At 39.3% G+C, this 27,779-nt stretch overlaps 1 protein-coding gene across 5 annotated transcripts in view; it reads right to left on the bottom strand.

Annotated features, from left to right (window-relative positions):
* Nucleotides 1–22,863, bottom strand: part of CDC7 (cell division cycle 7) — a 32,832-nt gene extending 9,969 nt beyond the window's left edge. For 2 of the 5 annotated variants that reach the window (XM_045897208.3, XM_045897206.3), the window contains exons 1-6: nucleotides 22,709–22,863; nucleotides 21,793–21,987; nucleotides 5,881–5,964; nucleotides 4,033–4,168; nucleotides 445–538; nucleotides 220–362 (exon numbers count right to left, since the gene is read on the bottom strand). In XM_045897208.3, coding sequence (XP_045753164.1) covers nucleotides 220–362; nucleotides 445–538; nucleotides 4,033–4,168; nucleotides 5,881–5,964; nucleotides 21,793–21,907 — 572 coding nt within the window. In that variant the 5' untranslated portion in view covers nucleotides 21,908–21,987; nucleotides 22,709–22,863. Of the gene's footprint in view, nucleotides 1–219; nucleotides 363–444; nucleotides 539–4,032; nucleotides 4,169–5,880; nucleotides 5,965–21,792; nucleotides 21,988–22,334; nucleotides 22,646–22,708 lie in introns of those variants that run through there. The other 3 variants (XM_045897207.2, XM_064588832.1, XM_064588833.1) reach the window with 3 other exon arrangements.
* Nucleotides 22,864–27,779: the final 4,916 nt, after the last annotated feature.

Genomic DNA, 27,779 nt, shown 5'->3' on the forward strand with positions numbered 1-27,779 from the left:
TTTCCACTGAACCATGGTATATCTAATGATGTACACTGCTTTACCAATACAATTTTATCTCTTCTTTCACTGTATTTTCGTTCCCCAACCACAATGAAAATTTGAAAGAAAAAAAAAATCTGTGCATGGCTGTTGCAGTATGTTCTGTATCTCCGAGATGAACCCCATAGCACAAATTCTTTCAAGTGTAGTTATTTTCTGGTAACTGTTCATACTTACTTTTTCAGGCGCCTATTATATAAAAAATTGCTGGGTTTAACATCACGGTGAACAATACCAAACTGATGAATGCGTTTCAAAGCTTTGAACAGATTAAACATATATTCCCGTACTTCTTGAAAGGAAAGAGAATTCAAAATGTCCTAAAATAAAGTTATGAATAAGGTCATAGAATTGTTTTCAATTAAATATTTAGCCAATAAAAATTCAAGTATTAAAACCTACCAAAAAGGACTCATGCTCCAGATATGGCATAGCAATAACCACATGATCATTTTTCCTAAAGCAGTATTTAACTCCCATGACATTGTCTTGCCCCCTAGTGGAAAAATGCATAATGAACTTTAGAAGAAAGGTCAAATGAATTGAAATTTTGTGCTCAGTTTCTTTAAAAATGAAATTTTAGCAATGCATAAATAATGCTAGAAAACTACTTAAAACCAACTTGTAGGATAGTATACATGTTTAACTTGTACACGATAAAGTTTAAAAAAGAAATCACCAGTTATGAGGTTACTATAATAATTCAAACATGAGATAATTATAGTTTTAAATTGGGGAAATGACAGAATGAGAAGCACAACATGAATAACAAGAATGAATTAACAAGTCTTAGTAGCCAATAAAATGGTAATAATAAATAAGTTAATTAAAAAATAATAGCTAACATTTATTGAGCATTCACTATGTCAAGCTTTGATTTAAGTAAGCACTTTACATTTATTAACTAATTCACTGAATCCTCACAACAGCTCTATCAGGACAATGCCATTATTTCCTCCCCCTTTTGTACAGATAAGGAAATTGAGGCACAGAGAAGTTCAGGAATGTTCCCAAAGACACTAAACTAGTAAGTCATGGAGACAGGATTTGAATCTGGACAGTCTGCTCTAAATCTGTGCTCTAAATTGCTATGCTATATTGCATCATAAAAGATGAGGAAAACAGGGTAAAGCTGACTTCCATGGTTTTGAGCCCAATTAGTAAAACAACATGGATACCAACAAAATATGTGGAGAAATCAGGAAAAGAAGCATTGAAAAACAAGACATTTTGATAAAAATTTCTAGATACAAAATTATATCTTATGTGAGAAGTGAGAGGTCAGTGACAGTACTTAAGAAGTGATACCTAAAGCTCTGAAAATGATTTGAGAGAAAACCTGAGTCTTGGAAAAGTCTCAAGTTGGAGGGCAAAATAAGGAAGAAGAGGCAGAAAGCCCAGAAAGGGATGTCACCCAGATGAGGAGTTTTAAAGGAAGGTAGTAATCAATATGAAGGTCATGAGAATAAGGACTGAGGGAGGTCTTTTAGTTTGGCAAAGAGGAATTAACTGGTGATTTTTCAGAAAGCAATTTAAGTGGAAAGGAAGAGGCCAAACAGGATACAATGGAAGCAGAACACTCAATTTCCCTGAAATATCTGGCAAAGAAGAAAAACCAGTGTGGGAGCTAGAAAGGAAGCAAGATCAGATAAAGATTTTTTTTTTTTAGCATGTACTTTTTTGAAGTACTCAGAAAGGAAAAATGGTAGAGAAAATATTTAAAATATGGAAAAAATAACAATTTTATTCAAGTGATTAGAACATATGTAATTCTGCCTTAGAGAGGCCATCTCATCCTCTTGTCTGCTCTCATAAACAGAGGGGTGAAACAAAGAAATAGGCTTGTCCATTCATCCAATAAATATTTAGTGGGCACAGGTATGTGGCAGACATTATGTTAGATATTAGGAAAGGGAAGGTGAATTAAAATTAACATGATTTCTGCCCTCATGGAGTTTATTATCTAATGAGCAATAACAGATAATAAAATAACACATGACAGATTATAAGGGTTTTGAAAGAGATCAAAAGGTGCTGTGAAAATAACAAATAAGTGAATCTAATTTAATTCAGAAGACATCTTTGTTTTTTGTTTTTAAGTAGGCTCCAGGCCTGGAGTGGACTCCAACTCGAGGCCTAAACTCAGGACCCTGAGATCAAGACCTGAGGTGAAATCAAGAGTCAGATGCTTAACTGAGCCACCTGGGTGCCCCTCAGAAGACATCTTTGAAGTGGTGCCACTCTTGCTCAGATCAGAAAGAAGAGAGGTCAGTATGCAAAGACTGGGAGAGGTCTTACTGGGGAACAGTATGGGTAGTGACACCAAGATGAGAAAGCTTGAGACAAATTTGAGGAACTAAAGAAACTAGAGCACAGAGAGAGGGAGATGGGAAGAGTGGCATTGAGCGTGGTATTGATAAGGCTGGATTTTTTTTTTTTTTTTCAAAGGACACTGGAAAACCACTGAAGGATTTTAAGGGATGGAACTAACAGTATACAATTTACATTATTTATATATATATACACACACACAAATTTTTATACTTTAAAAACTCTGGCTGTTTTGTTAACGATGGGTTTCAGCGGGAAAGAGAAGCAGCAGCCTAGTTTAGCAATCTAGGCTCGGTCTGAGGTAGTGGTTGAGAAGACAGAAAAACATGGATGGATTTTGATATATTTTGGAGGTAAAATGGCCAAGACCTGATGATTGATGCCCAAATGAGCAGATAAAATAGGCTGTTGCAATAGGGGTTTTTGGGCAGGCAAAGGAGTATTAAAATTTAGTTTACAGAATATGTTTGAGATATTTATTAGGTGCTCAAGTGGGTATGTCAAATCAGCAGGTGGGTATATACAAATCTGCAGGTAAGAGGTCTGAGGCAAGACACATACTTATGGGAATCCTTACCATACACTGAAAGCCACATGGAAATACATACTACCTACAGAAGAGTCCGGAGCAAGAAAGCCCAAGATCAGGCACTCCAACATTTAGACGTCAGGTAGAAGAGGAAGAACTGGCCAAAGGATACTGAAAATGAAAAGCCAAATAAAGCAGGAAGAAAACAAGGAGTGTGTGGCAGTACAGAAGTCAAAAGACAATGGTTCTAGGGCGCCTGGGTGGCTCAGTCGTTAAGCGTCTGCCTTCAGCTCAGGTCATGGTCCCAGGGTCCTGGGATCGAGCTCCACATTGGGCTCCCTGCTCGGCGGGAAGCCTCCTTCTCCCTCTCCTCCTGCTGTGTTCCCTCTCTCACTGTGTCTCTCTCTCTGTCAAATAAATAAAATCTTCAAAAAAAAAAAAAATGGTTCAAATCAATGATGTTAAACACTGCTTATGTTCGTATGAACAGAAAAAGAAAACTGGCAAAACGGAAGTCATGGATGACTCTATCTAAAGCAGCTTCGGTTTAGCACAGAGGACAGCAGACACTGTGAGTAGTGAAGGTAGGGTGTGAAAGTGAAAACAGTTTATGTAGATCATTTTTGGGAAGTCTGGCTGGGAAGGGCAGCAAAGACTTGACGGAGCAGCTGGAAGAGGGATGGCAATACAGGGGCATAAGAGATACCAGATCATGTACCTTGGTTGACAGGAATGACCTAGAAGAGAGAGACCAATAAGAAAGACATGGCAGATGTTTCTGTTGTTCAAAATTAAAGTATGAAATGAGGCTGTCAATAGCTGAGGAGATATGAAATATGAATTCCCCACATTTTAAAAAATATCTAGATCATGGTTTAGGATTTAGCAGGAAGATTAGAAAAAGCGGTAAGAGAACAGGAAGTCAAGCTAAGCCTCAAGGGTAATCCACTCTAAAAATATAAATTTAATTAACCATCCCAACGTTAGAGGAAAAACGCTACCAAACTGCAAACACCTGACTGAAAAATGTTTAATTCATGGATAACCTCATCATCCCTGTTAGATATCCCTTAAAAAATCTTAAAAATTATACACAGCCAGTTCAATTAAAATATCTTTAAATTACCTACCCAGCCACTGTTAGGCACTGAAGTTCAGCTGCAATTCTTATAGGATGACTTGTTGGAATTAAATGTTTTAGAGCAATTTTCTCTTCAGGTCCTACTTGTAACTGTGCTGTGGCCAAATAAACAGAGCTAAAAGTGCCTGTAAAACAATTTATTAGATTTTTCAATATTTGGTTTTTAAAAATGTCAATGAAACGATGCTAAAATAGATCCTAAAAACTGTATGGAATCCATAAAATTATCCTAATCATTAATATATTTAATGATACTAAACACGAAGAGTAACATTCATAAATACAACTTTCAATTTTTAATAAATTCTTAACTGTTCTCAGTTCTTTACAGGGTATATTAATTTACCAAAGCTCTACAGCAAATCTATTTGCCTGGGTTAAAATAAAATTTTTCCATGGTCACAATCCATTCTAATAACTATTTTTCTATAATACTGTCATTTGAAATTACTTTCTTACGACGTGGATACAGGTCTGTTAGAAGCAGAAATGTTAATAGTCTTCAGGGAAAAAAACCTACAAAAACACCTAGGCTTTTAAATTCAGCATTAAACTAAACAGAAAACATAAAAGAGTTAGTGGCCAGTTAAATGTGAGAAATACTGAGTTAAAACAAATTGATAAATTTCTCTACTACAAAATTTTCCAGAGGTTTAATGTGTTTTAAGTATATCACGAATAACCAAAAGGGAGCTATACCTACTACATTTTCCAACTTATTTAGCCATAGAACACCCTCCTCCTCCTTCCCCCCTCCAAGAATAGCTATCAATTTGTTAGGAGGACACCAGTGGATTCCAGAACAGAGTTCTGAGCACTAAGTCAGAACACACTGGGATTCAGTCCCGCACCCTGTTCAGCGCAGTTTCTTCTCCCTCTCCCCCTCCGCCCTGATCATGCTCTTTCTGTCTGAAATAAAATCTTTTAAAAAAATTTCTAAAAAAACAAGGTAAGGAAAAGATGGAAAGATCTACTTCTTACATCCCAAATCATCTCATCTTCTAATTCTTTTGCCCCCAATGACCCAGCCTTTTCTTGTCTGACGCTTTTCGTTGTCAAAAGCAAACAATGAAGTAAGTGGAAGGTTTTTTGTTTTTAACTATTTAGGCATTTCCCAATATAGCCACCAAAAACTTCTATTATCTTTTACCTTCTCATTCACTTCACAATTGATAAATTTACCCTTCATTCAGTCAACAAGATTGCCACTCTCAATGACATTTATGTTAACACCATTCTTTTTTTAAAAATTTATTTATTGGGGGGGGAGGAAAAGAGAGAATCTCAAGCAGACTCCCCACTGAGTGTGGAGCCCGATGCAGGGCTCAATCCTTCGACCCTGAGATCGTGACCTGAGCCAAAACCAAGAGTCGGACACTTAACCAACTGAGCCACCCCAATACTATTTTATAAACATCGTACCACTTTATTTTCATCTATTTTGCCACTTTAGGTTTCATACATGTTTCAATGTACAGTTCTACCTAACTATAATGGAGAAAGGAAAAGGAGCTGACTTCCTTTGATCAAATTCCTCCATATGAATTTATAATTTCTCATTTTTAATTATTATTAATAATATATTAGTATATCAATACTTTTAAAGGTATAACAGCATAAAGATTAAAATAGAACTATTCATTTTACTGTAAATACTTATTCTTTCACTCTTTCCAGGGGAAAATGAAAACCTGATGTCATAATTAGTAATATGACCATGGTCTTAATATTTTAGAAAGGATATACTTTTCAATAGGAAATAGTAATGAAAATCAAGATTATACAAAGGAAAATGTAAGGAAAAGAAACTTATAAATAAAGTATATCTCTAAGTTACCTTCTCCAATTTTGTCCTTAATCTTAAACAGATTACCAAGCTGTGGTACAGCTTCATAAAGCTTCTCAATATCTTTTTTAACACCTATCAAGGAGGAAGAATTTATAGTTATAATTAATGAGAGTATATTTTATACTTTAAGTTAAAATCAACTCGAAATAAATTCTAAAACAAGAGTAAATTACAAATTTAAAAACTGCTATGCTAAATCTCAAAATCATGATAAAAATACTTAAAATCCCATTAAATTGCTGTAACACACACACCTCTTGAACAAACAGATAAAACTGGTAAGTCCCAGAATCACACACATCAAACTGGTATTATTCTGGAATTACATACTAGCAGATACATTGTCACTGCATAGAGTACAACACAATAAAGAAGCTAAATTAAAAAACTAACAATTTGTCCTGTGATCACTAGATGGCATGACAAGGACATAATGCAATCTTCTTTAAAACTATTTCTTTCCCCCAAAGACACAAAATCTTACAGGCTTGGGAAAGTTTTATATATTGAATATTCACAGTGTACCTCCAAGAGAAAAGTCTACCAAAGCTCTCAGGAATGTTAGAAATATTTTTAAAGAATTGTCCCAATTATCAATAGTATCCTCTATCCTTGAGAGCAAATACGATAAATTGCTACTTTTAAATAAATATAAGCTCTTTGCAAAAATACACGTGGTTAAAATAAGGAGAGGCAATAATACTTGTTGTGATAAACTACTGGATATAAAAGAAAACTACATACTTATTAAGAGTCATTGGATTTTGGGAGGGAGGAGCAAGATGGCAGAGGAGTAGGAGACCTAAATTATGTCTGGTCCCAGGGAATTCAGCTAGATAGGGATCAAACCATTCTGAGCACCTACGAACTCAACAGGAGATCTAAGAAAAGAATAGCAGCAACTCTCTGAACAGAAAAGCGACCACTTTCTGGAAGGTAGGTCCTGCGGAGAAGTGAATCTGAGGCGATATTCAGGAGGATAGACAGCGGGGGAGGGGGCCTCCGTTGGCTGCTTCTGGCAAGTGATAGAGTAGCGGTGCACAAAATCAGAACTTCTAGAAATCTGCTCTGCTGGGGGATGTCACTCCAGTGGCTAAGCAGGGGGTGGAACCCTTGCTGGGACAGTGGGGTCTCAGGACCCTCGGGGTCACAGAAAGACCAGGGGTGCCTAAGTGTGGCAGAGTTCCCAGGGATCGGAGCAGGGAAGCCGGGGGCAGAGACGGAGCCGAGGAGGGGGCTCTCAGCTCGGGGTTGCCATAAACCGAGATCTGTGGCACAGTCGGGCCACTGCTCTTCCATCAGGGACCCAACAAGCGGCAGATCCGGGGAAACTCCCCTTCCTCCCCCGGGGAGGAGCAGCGTGCGAGCACACTGCAGGGATCTGCTGGTTTTGGAGACTCCATACTGGGTCAGGTGCCAGAGACAGAAACGCTTGGTCACAGGCAAGGTGAGCATGGAGTGCGGCCGGAGACCGGGGAGACGGGAGTGATTGACTGGTTTTCTCTGGGGCTCATGGAGGAGTAGAGCCCCAAGTTCTCAGCTCCCCCAGGGCAGAGATTGGGAGGCCGCATTTCACTCTCATCCTCCAAAGCTGTACGGAAGGCTTGCAGGAAACAAAAGCTACAGAGAGCAAACCCGAGCAGATTACCTAGCCCGGACCCAGCAAGGGCGGGGAAATTCTGCCTCCGGCAAAGACATTTGGGAACCACGGCAACAGGCCCCTCCCCCAGAAGATCAGCAAGAACAGCCAGCCAAGACCAACTTTACCGATCAATAAGAACAGCAGAACTCCAGCGCTAGGGGAATACTGCACATAAAATTCATGGCTTTTTCCCCCATGATTCTTTAGTCTTTCAAAGTTAAATTTTTTTTTTTTTTTACTTTTTCTTTTTTGAATTTTTCTTTTTCCCTTTTTCAATCAACATCTTATCAATCCCTTTTTATTTTTCATTTTTAATATATATACATATTTTTTAAGATTTTATTTCTTTTTTGACAGAGAGACACACAGCGAGAGAGGGAGAAGCAGGCTTCCTGCAGAGCAGGGAGCCCGATGTGGGGCGCAATCCCAGGACCCCGGGATCATGACCTGAGCCAAAGGCAGACACTTAATGACTGAGCTACCCAGGCACCCCTATTTTTCATTTTTAGAGTCGTATTCTATCCCTTCATAGTAGTTAACCTTATTTTTGGTATATATATATATACATAAGTTGTTCTCTCTTTAAAACTTGGGGATAGTTTCTTCTAACAGACCAAAATATACCCTAAATCTCTAGTGTATGGCTTTGTTCTAGTCTCCTGCCTGATCACATTCTTTTTTTTTTAAATCCTCTTTTTTCAACCAACTTTTTTTTTTTTAAGATTTTATTTATTTGAGACAGAGAGAATGAGAGAGAGAGAGCACATGAGAGGGGGGAGGGTGAGAGGGAGAAGCAGGCTCCTTGCTGAGCAGGGAACCCGATGTGGGACTCGATCCAGGGACTCCAGGATCATGACCTGAACTGAAGGCAGTCGCTTAACCAACTGAGCCACCCAGGCGCCCTCAACCAACTTCTTATCAATTCCTTTTATAAAATCTTTTATAATTTTCATCTTTACAGTCATATTCCATCCCTTCATCGTATTAACCCTTATTTTTGTACATATATAAGTTTTTCTTTCTTTAAAATTTTGGGAGTCACTTTCTTCTAACAGACCAAAATATGCCCAAAATCTGGTGTGTGGCACTGATCTATGCACCAGCCTGATCATATTTGATCATATTGTTTTTTTGTTGTTTTTGTTGTTTGTTTTTATCTTTTTCTTTTTCTCTTTTCTTTCTTTCCCTTTCTCTTCCCCCGGTTTCAGCTCTCTTCTGATTTGTTTAGTGTATATTTTTCTGGGGACGTTGTTACCTGTTAGCATTTTGTTCTCTCATTCATCTATTCTCCTCTGGACAAAATGACAAGACGGAAAAAATCACCTCAACAAAAAGAACAAGAGGCAGTACCAACTGCCAGGGACCTAATCAATACGGACATGAGTAAGATGTCAGAACTAGAGTTCAGAATGATGATTTTAAAGATACTAGCTGGGCTTGAAAAAAGCATGGAAGATATTAGAGAAATGCTTTCTGGAGAAATAAAAGAACTAAAATCTAACCAAGTCAAAATCAAAAAGGCTATTAATGAGGTGCAATCCAAAATGGAGGCTCTAACTGCTAGGATAAATGAGGCAGAAGAGAGAATTAGCGATATAGAAGACCAAATGATGGAAAATAAAGAAGCTGAGAAAAAGAGAGATAAACTACTGGATCACGAAGGCAGAATTCAAGAGATAAGTGATACCATGAGACAAAACAATATTAGAGTAATTGGGATCCCAGAAGAAGAAGAAAGAGAGAGGGGCAGAAGGTATACTGGAGCAAATTATAGCAGAGAACTTCCCTAATTTGGGGAAGGAAACAGGCATCAGAATCCAGGAGGCACAGAGAACCCCCCTCAAAATCAATAAAAATAGGTCAACACCCTGACATCTAATAGAAAACTTACGAGTCTCAGAGACAAAGAGAAAATCCTGAAAGCACCTCAGGAGAAGAGATCTGTAACCTACAATGGTAGAAACATTAGATTGGCAACAGACCTATCCACAGAGACCTGGCAGGCCAGAAAGGACTGGCATGATATATTCAGAGCACTAAATGAGAAAAATATGCAGCCAAGAATACTATATCCAGCTAGGCCTCCATTGAAAATAGAAGGAGAGGGGCACCTGGGTGGCTCAGTTGTTAAGCATCTGCCTTTGGCTCGGGTCATGATCCCAGGGTCCTGGGATCGAGCCCTGCATTGGGCTCCCTGCTCGGCAGGAGGCCTGCTTCTCCCTCTCCCACTCCCCCTGCTGTGTTCCCTCTCTCACCGTCTCTCTCTCTGTAAAATAAATAAATAAAATCTTAAAAAAAAAAAAAAAAGAAAAGAAAATAGAAGGAAAGATAAAAAGCTTCCAGGACAAACGAAAACGAAAGGAATTTGGAAACACGAAACCAGCCCTACAAGAAATATTGAAAGGGATCCTCTAAGCAGAGAGAGCCTAAAAGTAATATACACCAGAAAGGCACACAGACAATATACAGTAACAGTCACCTTACAGGCAATACAATGACACTAAATTCATATCTTTCAATAGTAAACCCTGAATGTAAATGGGCTAAATGCCCCCAATCAAAAGACACAGGCTATCAGATTGGATAAAAAAACAAGACCCATCGATATGCTGTCTGCAAGAGACTCATTTTAGACCCACAGACACCCCCAGATTGAGAGTGAGGGGGTGGAAAACCATTTACCATGCTTATGGACACCAAAGGAAAGCTGGGGTGGTAATCCTTATATCAGACAAATTAGATTTTAAACCAAAGACTATAATAAGAGATGAGGAAGGACACTATATCATAATTAAAGGGTCTACCCAACAAGATCTAACAATTGTAAATATCTATGCCCCTAACATGGGAGCAGCCAATTATATAAGCCAATTAATAACAAAAGCAAAGAAATACATCGACAACAATACAATAATAGTGGGGGACTTTAACACCCCCTCACTGAAATGGACAGATCATCTAAGCAAAAGATCAGAAATAAAGACTTTAAATGACACACTGGACCAAATGGACCTCACAGATACATTCAGAACATTCCATCCCAAAGCAACAGAATACACATTCTTCTCTAGTGCCCATGGAACATTCTCCAGAATAGATCACATCCTAGGTCACAAATCAGGTCTCAACCGGTACCAAAAGATTGGGATCATTCCCTGCATATTTTCAGGCCACAATGCTTTGAAACTAGAACTCAATCACAAGAGGAAAGACGGAAAGAACTCAAATACATGGAGGCTAAAGAGCATCCTATTAAAGAAAGAATGGGTCAACCAGAAAATTAAAGAAGAATTTAAAAAATTCATGGAAACAAATGAAAATGAAAACACAACTGTTCAAAATCTTTGGGATGCAGCAAAGGTGGTCCTAAGAGGAAAGTATAGAGCAATACAAGCCTTTCTCAAGGAACAAGAAAGGTCTCACATACACAACCAAATACACAACCTAACCCTACACCTATAGGAGCTGGAGAAACAACAGCAGATAAAGCCTAAGCCCAGCAGAAGAAGAGAAATAATAAAGATCAGAGCAGAAATCAATGAAACAGAAACCAAAAGAACAGTAGAACAGATCAATGAAACTAGGAGCTGGTTCTTGGAAAGAATGAATAAGATTGATAAACCCCTGGCCAGACTTATCAAAAAGAAAAGAGAAATGACCCAAATAAATAAAATCATGAATGAAAGAGGAGAGATCACAACCAACACCAAATAAACACAAACAATTATAAGAACATATTAGGAGCAACTATATGCCAGTAAATCAGATAATCTGGAAGAAATGGATGCATTCCTAGAGATGTATCAACTACCAAAACTGAACCAGGAAGAAACAGAAAACCTGAACAGACCTATAACCACTAAGGAAATTGAAGCAGTCATCAAAAATCTCCCAACAAACAAGAGCCCAGGGCCAGATGGCTTCCCAGGGGAATTCTACCAAACATTTAAAGAAGAATTAATACCTATTCTTCTGAAACTGTTCCAAAAAATAGAAATGGAAGGAAAACTTCCAAACTCATTTTATGAGGCCAGCATTACCTTGATCCCCAAACCAAAGACCCCATCAAAAACGAGAATTACAGACCAATATCCTTGATGAACATGGATGCAAAAATTCTCACCAAAATACTAGCCAATAGGATCCAACAGTACATTAAAAGGATTATTCATCACAACTAAGTGGGATTTATGCCTGGGCTGCAAGTTTAGTTCAACATCTGCAAATCAATCAATGTGATACCTTAATAAAAGGAAGAACAAGAACCATATGATCCTCTCAATAGATGCAGAAAAAAGCATTTGACAAAGTACAGCATCCTCTCTTGATCAAAACTCTTCAGAGTATAGGCATAGAGGGTACATATCTCAATATCATAAAAGCCATCTATGATAAACCCACAGCGAATATCATTCTCAATGGGGGAAAAACTGAGAGCTTTTCCCCTAAGGTCAGGAACATGGCACGGATGTCCACTATCACCACTGCTATTCAACATAGTATTAGAAGTCCTAGCCACAGCAATCAGACAACAAAAAGAAATAAAAGGCATCCGAATCGGCAAAGAAGAAGTCAAACTCTCACTCTTTGCAGATGATATGGTACTTTATGTGGAAAACCCAAAAGACTCCACCCCAAAACGGCTAGAACTCATACAGCAATTCAGTCAAGTGGCAGGATATAAAATCAATGCATGGAAATCAGTGGCATTCCTATACACCACCAACAAGACAGAAGAAAGAGAAAGTAAGGAGTCGATCCCATTTATAATTACACCCAAAACCATAAGATACCTAGGAATAAATCTAACCAAATAGGCAAAGAATCTGTACTCAGAAAACTATAGAATACTCATGAAAGAAATTGAGGAAGACACAAAGAAATGGAAAAAATGTGCCATGCTCATGGATCGGAAGAACAAGTGTTGTGAAGATGTCAATGGCTACCTAGAGCAATCTACACATTCAATGCAATCCCTATCAAAATACCATCAACATTTTCCAGAGCTGGAACAAATAATCCTAAAATTTGTATGGAACCAGAAAAGACCCCGAAAAGCCAGAGGAATGTTGAAAAAGAAAAGCAAAGCTGGTGGCATCACAATTCCGGACTTCAAGCTCTATTACAAAGCTGTCATCATCAAGACAGTATGGTTCTGGCACAAAAACAGACACATAGATCATTGGAACAGAATAGAGAGCCCAGAAATGGACCCTCAACTCTATGGTCAACTAATCTTCGACAAAGCAGGAAAGAATGTCCAATGGAAAAAAGTCTCTTCAACAAATGGTGTTGGGAAAATTGGACAGCTACATGCAGAAGAATGAAACTGGACCACTTCCTTACACCACACACAAAAATAGACTCAAAATGGTTGAAAGACCTAAATGTGAGACAGGAGTCCATCAAAATCCTTGAGGAGAACACAGGCAGCAACCTTTTCGACCTTAGCCACAGCACCTTTTTCCTAGAAACATCACCAAACGCAAGGGAAGCAAGGGCAAAAATGAACTACTGGGACTTCATCAAGATAAAAAGCTTTTGCACAGTAGAAGAAACAGTGAACAAAACCAAAAGACAATCGAAAGAATGGGAGAAGATATTTGCAAATGACCTATCAGATAAAGGGCTAGTATCCAAAATCTATAAAGAATTTACAAACTCAACACCCAAAGAACAAATGATCCAATCAAGAAATGGGCAGAAGACATGAACAGACATTTTTCCAAAGAAGACATCCAAATGGCCAACAGACACATGAAAAAGTGCTCAACATCACTCGGCAGCAGGGAAATCCAAATCAAAACCTCAATGAGCTACCACCTCACACCAGTCAGAATGGCTAAAATTAACAAGTCAGGAAACGACAGATGTTGGCGAGGATGCGGAGAAAGGGGAACCCTCCTACACTGTTGGTGGGAATGCAAGCTGGTGCAGCCATTCTGGAAACAGTATGGAGGTTCCTCAAAAAGTTGAAAATAGAGCTACCATACGATCCAGCAATTGCACTACCGGGTATTTACCCCAAAGATACAAATGTAGGGATCCAAAGGGGTACGTGCACCCCAATGTTGATAGCAGCAATGTCCACAATAGCCAAACTATGGAAAGAGCCAAGATGTCCATTGACAGATGAATGGATAAAGAAGATTTGGTATATATATACAACGGAATATTATGCAGCCATCAAAAGGAATGAAATCTTGCCATTTGCAACGACATGGATGGAACTGGAGGGTATTATGCTGAGCGAAATAAGTCAATCGGAGAAAGACATGTATCATAGGACCTCACTGATATATGAGGAATTCTTAATCTCAGGAAACAAACTGAGGGTTGCTGGAGTGGTGGGGGGTGGGAGGGATGGGGTGGCTGGGTGATAAGACATTGGGGAGGGTATGTGCTATGGTGAGCACTATGAATTGTGTAAGACTGTTGAATCATAGACCTCTACCTCTGAAACAAATAATACATTATATGTTAAAAAAAAAAAAAAAGAAGAAGATAGCAGGAAGGGAAAAATGAAGGGCGGGAAATCGGAGGGGGAGACGAACCATAAGAGACTATGGACTCTGAGAAACAAACTGAGGGTTCTAGAGGGGAGGGGAGTGGGGGGATGGTTTAGCCTGGTGATGGGTATTAAAGAGGGCACGTATTGAATGGAACACTGGGTGTTATACGCAAACAATGAATCATGGAACACTACATCAAAAACTAATGATGTGAGGCGCCTGGGTGGCTCAGTCGTTAGGCGTCTGCCTTCGGCTCAGGCCAGGGTCCCAGGGTCCTGGGATCAAGTCTCACATTGGGCTCCCTGCTCGGCAGGAAGCCTGCTTCTCCCTCTCCCACTCCCCCTTGCTTGTGTTCCCTCTATCGCTGTGTCTCTCTGTCAAATAAATAAATAAAATCTTTAAAAAAAAAACAACTAAGGATGTAATGTATGGTGATTAACATAATAACAAAAAGTCACTGGATTTTATTACAGTATCTAAGCCAACCATCAGCTACTTTTTCAGTTATAATAATAATTTGAATAGTGTATATAATGGTTTAAGACATTTTCAAACCGTTTTCACATGTATTATCTTTTCAGATCTTCACAATAGCACTGAGATATTGGCAGAACAGGTATTATCCTGATTTTCAGATAAGAAACCCTACTCAGGGAAGTGAAATCATTTGTCCATTTAACAAACATTGTATTTTTAAAAATGCTTAGCGATGGGTAGTTAAAAAAATTTTAACAAATTTGGTGCAGCCCCTGTTCTCTAGGAGCTCAGTCTAGTGGAAAAGACAGATTTTAAAAGCTCACTCTGAATACAAGACAGTAATTATAATAATACACGAATGCATATTTTACTAGATAGAAGGAGGCGGAGGGGAATGAACACATCTGAAGGTACCAGGAAGCTTCAGGTTGACAGTTAAGCTGTGTTTTGAAGCACTCACCAAGTAGAAAAAGTGGATGAGGCATTTTAGGAAGAAGGAACTATGTATGTAAAGACATGGAAAAGGAAAAAGACGTGGATTATTTTGGGGGGAGAGGTGGGTGAGGGAAGTAATGAAATTCAATGTGGCTGAAGAAGGGAAAGACAGAGAATGCAAGTGAAAGCCATGGAGATTTTTAAGCAGGATGAGAAGAAGAGGACGAATTTGAGGGAGAGGAAGAACAACATTAAGATCTTTCAGAGACTAGGGGTGCCTCAGTTGGTTAAGTGGCTGCCTTTGGCTTAGGTCATGAACCTAGGGTCCTGGGATCAAGTCCCGCATGGGACTCCCTGCTCAGTGGGAAGTCTGCTTCTCCCTCTCCCTCTGACCTCCCCCCATGCTCTCTAGTGTGTGGGGGTGGGTGTGCACATACATTCTCTCAAATGAATAAAAAAAAAAGAGCTGGAACTATGTAACAGGCCAAGAAGATCTAGTCCAATATTCTTTCCACTATATCAATCCGTATGAGGATTACTTTCCCATCTACTTCATAGGTGAAGTGGAGAAGCTTTATGGGTTTCAATACAAGAGGCAAGAATATAACCGTAACTATGCATACCAGTTTTGGAGATGGGAGGCCTAAATTAAAATCCTGGCTCCAATATTTAACAGGCAGTATGACCTTCCTTGAGCACACAGCTTATCGCTTTGAGCCTTAGTCTCCCCATCTACAGAAAAGGGGTAATAACTGTACCCATGCCACTGAGATACTGTGAGGATTAAATGAAATAATATACATAAGAGAAACTTTTAACAACAATGCCTGGCACGTAGTAAATATTAAATAAAAGTGATCATTCTTATTGTTGTAATTATTGTTATTAACATTATTTCTTTAGCACTTTTGCTTTTATTATTCCCTCTACTTGAAATCTTTTTCCCATATAATTTCATGTGGCTGGCTCAATGTTCAGTCTTCTCTGACACCCTATTTAAAACAGCATTCTTCTCATTACTCACATTACCCCGCTTATTGTCTTTAGAGTACTTACTATAAAATCATCCTGTTTTTTTGTTTGTTTGCTGTCTGCCTCCTCCCACTAGAATATAAGCTCCACCAGTACATTTCCCTATTTATGTAATTTACCATAGTACATTCAGCTCCTAGTTAGAAACGCCTGGCATGTTTGTTCAATGAATGAATTATTACTATCATTATGGGGCATTCAGAGATAGCTGCGAGGAAAAAAAAAAATGAAAGTTTAGAAGTTACAAAAGAGTGAAGCCAAAGACAGTAGCAGCTACCTCACTATCAGCTACCACACTACTTCACTCTAAAAACCAAAACCAAGGCCTGGGGGGTAAAGCCAGCTTTCTAGCAGTCATAGTTGCCACAGTCAATTACAATCTTTCCTAATGAGTGTCAATTCCAACCAGCTTCAAATTCCAGTGTTATAGGAAAGGTACCATGAAAGGTACTAAAATGATATGTTCAATTTTATATTACCTTGATTCTGAAAAACAATTTTTAAAACTCTGAAATTGGGATGCAACCTACAATTATTGTCAGCCAGCATCAACAAACTTGCAGAACAGGTATCAGTACCTTAAAGAAAATCCAAGGTATCATAAAGGCGCATTCACATTTAACCCTTAGGCGCAGATGGTTGTAGGGAGAAATGGTAAAGGTGGTGAAGGAGAAATCAAATGTAGGCCAACTCCACATAATTGGGCTTTTAGGAGTCCATTAACAATGGCTTTAAAAAAATAAACTTCAAAGAAATTCTGCATCACTAATGTATAGAGAACAATATTGTGAGGGGGGAAAGTAGGATGTCGGTGAGTCTAAGTACTAAATTGATTCAGAAGAGAAAGAGGTGAAATGTTTGTTTTCCTTTTTAATTATGTACCAGAGACATACAATTATTTATCTAATTAGATCTAAAAGAACTCTTTCAAAAAGTATAAAATAAAAAATTCTGGTGGTAAGAAAGCATTGTGTCATAGTATAACCGGCAGCATTTCTGAGCAGTATGTAAAATGGTGTATCTAACAATGATACTTCCATATGACGGAGTATGTTAAGAAGCCTGTTTGTAGTCTTTTTATTACTAAATGTATTGAAGTGTTTGTGTGCATCTTTTGTTTTATGTGTATATATGATTAATAACACCAGGGCGCCTGGGTGGCTCAGTTGGTTAAGCGACTGCCTTCGGCTCAGGTCATGATCCTGGAGTCCCGGGATCGAGTCCCGCATCGGGCTCCCTGCTCGGCGGGGAGTCTGCTTCTCCCTCTGCCCTTCCCCCGTCTCATGCTCTCTCTAATAAATAAATAAATAAATCATAACACCAAAAGCTTTGTAGGAGTATGACACAGAGTTGTGCTGTCTACGAGTTTCATGCAACTATTCAAGATTTAAGCTAAAATTTAAAAAAATTAAAAATTTTCTCAGTCACACTAGCCACAGGTGACAACAGAGACATTTCCATTATCACAGAAGGTACTACTGGAGTGCTGATATAGAAGAGAGCCTAGATCCAGCTCTTATCACTAAACTACATTAATGTCCAGTTTCTTAACCTGCAAATCAAAGGGGTCAGTTTAGACGAACTTTACTTCCAAGTCTACGAGTTCTATATTTTGGAACTTCCCTCTGTAGTAGCATGAGCTGGCAGTTAGTAGTAGAGATGCTGGTTAACTATAAGAAATCACCAGAGAAAAATATATGTAATAAGGAACTACTGTAATGCACAAACCATGTGAATGACTGTGTAAGCTCAATGTGCTTCCATACCACTCACTACTAACTTGCTATGTACTTACCTGTCTTTACAAAACTCAAAATATGCTTAGTTTCCTGTCACTACACAGCAACTCTGACATTTTTAAACAACAGCAAAACTTTCTGACAACCAAACTGAATGCAAAATCCTCCAATCTAAAGTGGAGATGAGAGTAAACTGCGGAAGAGAGCATTAATGTTAAACAATGGAAACTACTACTAAAGGCAGAGATGAATGAATATATACTTTGAGGATTAGGGCAAGACTGTGAAAAGTGTACAAGTCAAAAAATTAAGTGCCTATATTTTAAACATAAAGGTCTAGGCTTCTGTTTTGAAATTTTAAGTAAAATTTTTTTTCCTGCTACATAATATATCCAAGTGATTTTATTTTATTTTTTTCCAAACATATCCAAGTGGTTTTAATAAAGCCACTATACTCACTGTTTTCATCATTGCTGGCCTGTATAATCTATTTGTAACATAGCCAGAGTGATCCTGCGAAAGCTAAGTCACCATGTCACTATTTTGCTCAAACTAATAGTTTCATAACTCGCTTCGTATAAAAGCCGAGGAACTACCTCCTCTCCTCACACCTCTCTGCCATCACTCCCATCACCCTCCAGCTTCCACTCACCAGGACCTCCTTGCTACTCCTAAGTGCTAGGCACCTCCCATCTCAGGGCCTTCTCCCTTGCTGTTTCCTCTGCCAGGGAATGGTCCCCCAGATTTCTACATAACTCACTCCTTTAACACCTTCAAGTCTTAGTTCAACTGTTATCACACTGAAGTCTTCTCTGACCAATTACACTTATTAAAATCACAATCTCCTCCACCAACGCTTCCTATCTCCACTTCCCTTCTATTTTTTCTTCACAGTACTAACCACCTTTGAATATTTCTTTATTGTCTATCTTTCCCCTAGGATGAGGGCATTGATTTTTGTCTATTTTATGCACTGATTTATCCCAGCACCTAGAGAAGTAACTGCACAGAATAAACATTTAATATTCATCATATAAATGAAATGTTTTCAATTACTTACCAAGGAGTAAAACTGACACTCTAGGAATATATGTGATGTTTATTCTGGAGTTTCATGTACTGCCTGACTTACATCTCTTAAACTAGGAAGATCATGTAATTTAACCCAAACTGAGGCACTCTTGAGAGTGAAAAGGGGTGCTAATAATAAGGACAGTGTGACAAGAGGCATAAACTGGATCTGTCCCAGGCAAATCATATGGCACGTATAACCTATTTTAGTCGTATCAACTAAGAGCATCCACATAACACACCAAATGCATGCCTTATGGTATAGTTCAACAATACAAAGGAAAATAAACATTTGATACAATATTATGCCCAGTACTTTGTTCATTGGAGCATTTTTCTTAATAGGTAAAAATGGAAAACAATCTAAAGGTTCAATAAAGAAGGTAATTAAATTATAGCATACTACGCAATGAAACATTAGGCAGTCAATTTAAATCAAGCTGTAGATTTAATTACATAAGAAATGCTCAAGTTACATATTGCTAAGTAAAAAATTAAAGATTAGAAATAAGTTGGTTACATTCCTAATTTATACTTTTCTTAAATGTACCTCTGTATGCACAGGAAGACTAAAGGACTGTAACAAAATGTCAACAGTGGCAATATTTGTATAGTGGGATACTATTTCCTTATTTTGGCTTTCTATACTTTCTAAATTTTCTTCAGTAAGCATGTATAATTTTTTTATCAAAAAAAAAAAAAAGCTATAAAAAACTGACAAATATCCCAAAACAAAAGATCCTGTTATTCATCCATTACACGAAGTATTTTACTTTATATTCTTGCATTAAGCCATTCACTGGGGGTGCATGGGTGGCTCAGGGACACCTGGGCATCTGTCTTCAGCTCAGGTCATGATCTTGGGGTCCTAGAATGGAGCCCCAAGTCCAGCTCCCCTCTCAGCGAGGAGTCTGCTTCTCCCTCTGCCCCTCCCCTGCTTGTGCTCGCTCTCTCTCTCAGATGAATAAATAAAATCTTTAGAAGAAAATAAACCATTCATTCAAGTATTTTCAAGCACCTACTATGTGCTAGACACTATTAGGTTCTGGGAATACAAAGATACATAAAAAGTTCCCACCACTCAAAAGTTATTCCATCAAGGGAAAGTAAATCATATTAGATCATGAGACAGTTATGGGCCTGGATCTCATCAGCTTTACTCCTGACTGAAGTTGTTTTTGATAAAACCTTAGCTTTTACTAAGAGTCATTAGAAAAAAGGTATTACTAAAATTTCAGCATGTTTTATGAATTATCAAAGGTACTGCTTGGGGCGCCTGGGTGGCTCAGTTGGTTAAGTGTCTGCCTTCGGCTCAGATCATGATCCCAGGGTTCTGGGATCGAGTCCCGCATCGGGCTCCCTGTTCAGCAGGAAGCCTGCTTCTCCCTCTCCCTCTCCCTCTCCCACTGCTTGTGTTCCCTCTCTCGCTGTGTCTCTCTCTCTGTCAAATAAATAAATAAAATCTTTTTAAAAAAAAAAAAGGTACTGCTTATAAGGTTCAATGTTCTGATACGTAAAAGCCATAAAACTTTAGAAATTTAGAATAAAATTCATCTCTCTTTATTTCTCAGGTTTTCAGAAGAATATTAGAACAGTAGCTTTCACTTGAACATAATACTAGAACCAAGTCAGATTCATCTGTTCATATACTCTGCCTAATGTACAACATACACCAGGAGCTGTATGAGATACTGCCTCCAAGGAGCTTACAGTATAACTGAAAAGACAAATTACACGGAGTGCTAAAAAATACAAGAACGATAATACAATGACTCTGTTATTGTATTATGTGTCCAATGACATAGGGGAAAGCTGAATTGGGAAGAACAGGATAAATGGAAGAGGGACAGCATCCATGAAACTGGATGAAGTGGCATCTTAAGATTACTCTAGTAGCAGTGTACCAGATGAACTGGAGGATGGAAAAGAAGTGAAAGCAGGCAGTTTAGATAAGAAACTTCATTGCAATTCAGGAGCAAAGTGTAAGGGAACAAGTTACTGTGGTAGGAGTGGGAATGGAAAGAAGCAATGCCATACATATTAAAAAGAAGATAAAGCTGGGTAACCGAATATGGGGAGCAAATACAAATCACAAGTGAAGACATCTTTAAAGTTTTAAGCATAGATAACTGGAATAATAGTGGCTTTCACCACCAAAAATAGGGACATCAGAAAGGGTACTCATTTTGAAACCAAAGAAGAGTTTAGTTTCAGTCAAAAAGCAAAAGCAAGGGATGTCATTCTTCTAGGGTGTTGTTAAAGTCTATTTTGTAGTGAATAAGTATATATCATGGATAGAAGGTCAAATTAATATCTTTTGGACAAGCACTAAATACGCTTAAAACAAAGATGGAAAAGATTTAGCTACCTTTTAGGAAAAAGAAAAATGGCCAACTGGGACTCCCCTATTTAACAAGTATTTATTAAAGGTCTATTATGTCCCAGGCACTGCTACAGCAGGAATGAAGGTGCACATTTTAGTGTACAAGATCAAGTACTGTTTGTCCCCCTCCTTCTCACTTCAGGGTCTGGATTAGGGTCAAACAACACTTCATAAGGTACACGGAGAAACAGTGCTTTACTATTGCTAAACCATTTATTTTTGTCAGTGAATTCTGCTTTTCAACACTTTAACTGAAAATCCCTCCAATGTTGACTTCTAAATCCAAGTTTAATGCAATATGGTGAGGAGAGATAAGAACATAGGCCTAGGAGAAAAGAAATTCTAGTCTGAGTATCAACAAACTGTGTTCTTGGATAACCACCTTAGCAACTTCATCTGTAAAATGACGTGGATGGACTGTAATCCATTGCTATCCATCCACTGGATAGCAACCCAATCCTAAATCTAGATCCTAGGATGCTTTACTGATTTGTAAAATGCTCCCATATAATCATACAACTCACTTTACCATTCAGGAAGTTCCCTTTAAAAAAAAATAATCGAAATCACAGAATTGTTGCCTGCACATCCTTGGAATTAAACACATACCTGGTAGTTTAAAATTCTGCTCATGTTTTTTTAACGAGCCATCCGCCTGAACCTGGTCACGCTGGGGAGAAAAAGCCATTGGTTCATCCATCTGAATCCCCAAAGACGCCTCCATCACAAAACAACTGGGATGCAAAATGCCAGCTAAGGGGTCATGTCCACAGGGGGAACAAAGCAGCTGTGAAAATTAGAATACTGGAGAAGATGAGAAGTTTAAATCACTCACTGAACCAAGCACTAAAAAATGCCACTCTCCCCAAAGGGGCAAACATTTAAGAGTGCACCCTACGTCTGAATCCCCAAAGGTGGGAAACCTGTGGGCCATTGCTAAGGATTCCGTTTGCTTCACTTTCACCTTCCAGAAACACAAGCAGGGGGAACGAGGGGAAAATGTCCTGGTCAGGGGAGCCTCCTCGGCGGCCGGCGGCAGAGGAAAGGGTGTTGGTGGGAACCGGGGTGGCAGACCGCCCCGGCACCAGCCAGCTGGAGAATGGGGGAGCAGGGACAGGTTGCGGTAGGCCTTGTGGGGAGAGCGGTTTGACCTGAGGGAGAGGACTGGAGGAGGAAATCGTTTGACTACTCAAAGAGAGCGCCAGGAGGCTTGTCCAAAGCCCCGTGCAAGCTGACGGAGAACTGATCCGATACAGGCCACGAGCGCCGGGCAAAGAGAAAAGGGAACGAATGGGATCCTTCTAGGAGCACAGGCCGCGAGCGCAGCCGGGAAGGACCTTTCTCCCTCAGACCCGAGAGCGAAGGGATGCTTAGTGCGCAGGCGCAGGACTTTCCCGCCGTGGGTCAGCGGGATCCCAAGGGGCTGAGGGAGTTACTGCGCTGCGACAAGACCGAAGTCACGATCCAGAATTCGTTTCTAATCCCTCAAAATCCCGCGCCATGGAACAAACCGTCGGAAACTCACAGTTTAAGGGGATACGACTTCTGTGGCTCCCCAGACGCCTGGGTCGCCGCCTCCAAGAGCTCCCCACCTCCAAGAGCTCCCCACCTAGCGAGTCTGCCAAACGCGCCTGCGCAACACTTCCCGCCTCGCCGCTTCAGGTTGCTCATGCGCACTGTAAAGCCCTCGGAGTCGCGGAATCGGCTGCTGGGCGCTTGCGCAAGAGGGTTGGGTTTCTTCCCCTAGGCGGTGGTTGGCTAAAAGAGCGGTTACAGAAATAAAGCCCGGGAATAATTCTTTGCTTAAAAAAAATAGTGAACCGGGGGCACCTGGGTGGCTCAGTCGTTAAGCGTCTGCCTTCGGCTCAGGTCATGATCCCCGGGTCCTGGGATCGAGCCCCATATCGGGCTCCCTGCTCCACAGGAAGCCTGCTTCTCTCTCTCTCCCCCTCCCCCTGCTTGTGTTCCCTCTCTCGCTGTGTCTCTCTCTGCCAAATAAATAAATAAATAAAATCTTAAAAAAAAAAAATAGTGAACCGTAAGGTTAAGGATCCAGCACTATTTTCAGGAAAGATAATTCAGATACAGAAAGGTCTCAGGTTTTAGAAGTTCTAGCACATCCTGACATACGTGGCCACACAAGACACTAGGCACACTATGGATAAAAGATGGTCAGTTTCCTGACCCCCTGCTTTTCACTTCTTTTTGTTGAGTGCGCTACTAAATTAAAACAAACAAAAAATGCAACTGCCGGTTGTTTATTGCAGAAATGAGCCCAGCGACATTCAAACATTCATTCATTCCTACTGAGCCCATGGCTGTAAGGCAGGTTTCTGGAGGCTGGGGTTACACCCGTGAACACTGCAGAAAAACATCAACCCTGTATGAAGCAAAATTCCAGTAAGGAGACGACAACAAAGAAACGAACAAACGAACAAATTTCTTCCAGATATTGATTAGTTCTTTGAAGGAAATAAAGTGGAAGGATGTGTAAATGACTAGAAAAGAAGCACCATGATGGGAGCCAATAGGGAGAGACTACCAGGCAAAGGATAGAGCAAGTGCAGGGGTAGGAATGAACTTGGTTGGGGGAGGTGGTAAGAGGGGGTGTAAATTCACAGAAATCAACATCTGACAAAGCCACTCTATGACCATGGTAAATCAAGACAAAAATAAAAGTTATTTTTGTAATTATACCTGTAACCGTATCTGACCATAGGCAAAACAGAAACATTGTCTGAGCCATGAAAATGAGCAAACATTTTCCTATCCTGGCTAATATGAGTGACTGCTGCTGCTTTACCGATTACAGTTTTAGCCTCAGCCCAGTAGATAATACTCAGTCCTTCTAGATAATACTTATTAAAATTTCCATTATAAAATTACTCCTGCCTCCTACAGTTTCCAACCCAGAGCAAAGTCCCTCTTCCTTGAACCCTCCCGTAAATCACCTAACAAGTCCAAATTTCTACCACCCTCTTACTAAGATGCCCAAGGTTCTCCATAGTGTGTATTCTCACCTACTAAAACAATAAACCCAGCTTGTTCAACTACAGTTTTTATTCCCAGTGGTCTTTGGTTGGTGGGTATTGACGATAATCAAGTCTGAGAGGCCTGTTAGATATCCAAATGATAACGTCAAGTAAACAGATGGATATATTGGTCTGAGTCTAGGCTGGAGACATAAAATTGGCAGTTATGAGTTTATACATGAAACCTAAAACCTTGGGACTACTTGAGATTACCTAGGCAGACTACAGACAGAGAACTGAGCTATGAGAACCTCCAACATTTCAAAGTTGGGCAGAGGAAGAAGAGCTAACAAGAGACTGAGAAGGAATGACCTGTGAGGTGAAAAGTTGATGTCATAGAAGTCAAGAGAAGGAAGTTTTCCAATTGAAAGGAAGTGGTCAACTATAGCAAATGCTGCATAGGAGTCATGTAGTGAGTACACAGAAATGACCAATGGATTTGGCAACATAGCAATCATTAGAGTCTCTGGCAAGAATAGTTTCAGGGTGTGAGGCAGAAAGATTGAAGTGTACTAAAGAACAAAAGATGAACAAGTGTGGACAAGTCTTAAGGTTTTGTTTCTTTGGTTGGTTTCTTGGAGGTTTTTTTGGTGGGGTGGAGGTGGGGGGTTGAAGATCAGAGAAATAGGATGGTGGCTAGAGTGGGTTAAATAGAGTAAGGGAAGTTTTCTGTTAATGTTGTTGTGTTGACAGATAAATGCTTATATAATAGTGGAAATGGTGTAGTACAGAGAGAAATTGTTGATGTTGGAGAAAAAGGGAATATCTACAGGAATGGAATTATAGAGGAGAATGAAGGAAAGGATCCAAAATATAAGTGGGCCTTCGAAAAGAACCTAGATGGGGGGGAAAAAAAACAACAAAAACGTAGATTCCCATCCTTTTAACAGGAGGGAAAAACAGAAGATGAATTCAGGTGCAGATGTTTTGTGTATGGGTGGGAAGACAAAGTAGTTCCTACCAGATCACATGCATTTTCTTAATAAAATGAGATGAGGTCTTCAGCTGAGAGTGAGGCAAAACGGGGGTAAGAGGGTGGAGGGGTGAGAAGACCAGAGATATATTCTGAGAGTGAGAAGGTGAACTGTGGAAAGACTGGGATATTGCCAGCTGGATTGAGTGCCTATTTTCAATTTAAAGTGAGTCCAGATGGAATAGTGGTATGAATTTCTCAATTAACCTTCAGTCAAGAGAAGGAAGACATGGAAAAGAATGGTTGGACTTAACTGAGGATGAATATCACACAGAGGGGCAAATGAGGGTGTTTATAAGGAAGTGATTGTAATAATACATCATGGAATCTTTGGGAAGCAAGAAGGAAAGGTTATAGGAAGGTGATAGATACTGATATATAGATTGACAGATCAATACATAGATAAAAAGTACTGGGAACTATGGATTGGAACACTCTGTAATCTAAGAATTGGTATAATTGAAGTATAAGATTGAGCTAAAAGGATAGAGCTAGTAGATGGTGCACAGAATGGTGAAAATTGGGATTTCAGAGATAACAAGTGTTCGAGAGGGTAGTTAACTTTGCTGGAGAAAAAGATCTGTTTTGGTGCGAAAGGATTGTATTATCCTGAGTCCAAAACCCATGCTCAGGCCAGGGAGATATCAGTTATTTTGCCTAATGCACTTTCTCCCCAAGCAGTAAGTAATATCCCCTCCTCTGGGTTCCATTAGTATTTTATGCCTGCTGTCATTTCAACACACAGGCGTAGGAAAGACATGAAGAATCTGGGCCCTACCACAGACCTATGGAATCAGAATCTTCAGTAAAACAGGCTCCCCAGGTTATTTGTATAATCTCTAAAGCCTCGGAAGCACTGTTCTAGAACACTGGCTCTCAACCTTACCTGCACATTCGAATCACCTGAGAAGCTTTTAAAATTCTGAAGCCCAGACTATACCTCAGATCAATTACATCAGAATTTCTGGGGATGGGATCCAAACATCAGATTCCTTTAAAGCTCCCCCATTTGACTCCAATGTGCAACAGGGTAAAAACCACTAATTTAGATCTGGTCACATTAATCTGTAAAGCTTGTTATCACAATCTTTGCCAAAGTTATTTCCCCTCATTTATTTTTTATTTTTTAAAGATTTTATTTATTTATTTGAGAGAGAGAGAGAGCATGAGCTGGGGGAGAGGCAGATGGAGAGGGAGAGGCAGACTCCCCCCCACCCCAGCAGGGAGCCTGATGCGGGGCTTGATCCCAGGACCCCTGGGATCATAACCTGAGCCGAAGTTAGTCTCTTAACCGACTGAGCCACCCAGGCGCCCCTATTTCCCTTCATTTAATCATAGAATTACCTCTGTAGTTTTTAACCTCTCTTTTGTATCTTTTACACTAAGTGCGCAGTAACTACTTATTTGAATGACTGTATCTTGTGTCTCAAATTGTTTATAAGCTTTATACTACCTGTGTAGCCTGCATGGATTACTCTATATCTGAGTGAGAGACAGTCTCTATTTCAAAAATGTAAAATGGACAAAATCCTTGCTTGGTTTTGCTGGAGGGATTGAGTTAGATAAAGTGAAATAAGACATGTTAAAATGCTTAGCCTAGTAAGCCTGACTATGTTAGCTCATTTAATTTATATTCGGTATTTTTTCCTCTTTCCCTATGTCCTATCCCCAGTGCTGTCCACAAAGTAGAGACACAATAAATGGCTATGGAATTAATGAACAATTAGAGTTTAGGTTTTATTTTTTTTATTTTTTACTTTTTTTAAAGAGGGAGAGAGGTAGAGAGTGGGGGAGGAGGGGCAGAGGCAGAGGGAGAGAAGGGACTCTTAAGCAGGCTCCACATCCACCCAACTCTGAGATCATGGCTTGAGCCAAAATCAAGAGTCAGACACTTAACCACCTGAGCCACCCAGGCACCCCTAGAATTTAGGTTTTAAATGGCTGGTTGCTTTTTTATCTCCAGGAACAAATAGAAGATGAGTTGATTTAATGATTGTTGAATTTTAATTATAAAATTCAGTTTAATAATACAAATGGGCATATAATTGACATTTAATTATTAAATAAAAGTTTAATAATTGCTGACTTGTGTGTTGAATTAAGAGTTGTTACTTAGGGATGTTGATAACTCTGTAACACAAAGTTTTCTTTAGGGTCAGACCAGTGCTTTCACTATTTTTCCGTTAACAGCATGTTTATTCAGCCTCCACAGAGTGTGTGTGTTTGTGTGTGTGTGTGTGTGTGTGGTGTGGTGTGTGTGTCTCGTTTTTATCTTTTATTTATTTTCTTTTATATCTATGCATCCTCCAAAGTTAGTGAAGGTTCCATTTCTCCAGATATCCCAGCTCAGGATCTGTCCCTTTCCTAATTCATGTTTATCTCCTTATGGACCATCTACAGGTAAACTTATCATGTGCTGTTTTGTTTTCTAATTAACTATTGAACAATTTAGTTCCTTATTAAATATATTTCATGTTCTCTGAAGTACACTGCTCTTCTGTGCATTTCATGTTCCAACTTGACTGCAATCTTGTGGAGAAGGACCTTTTCTTCTAAGGATCTCTTTTATTCTTCATAGCACTTAATTCCAT

This window comes from Mirounga angustirostris, unplaced genomic scaffold, assembly GCF_029215605.1.
Source record: "Mirounga angustirostris isolate CCGP_5_RB_7025 unplaced genomic scaffold, mMirAng1.0.hap1 SCAF_4, whole genome shotgun sequence".
NCBI classification, from domain to species: domain Eukaryota; kingdom Metazoa; phylum Chordata; class Mammalia; order Carnivora; family Phocidae; genus Mirounga; species Mirounga angustirostris.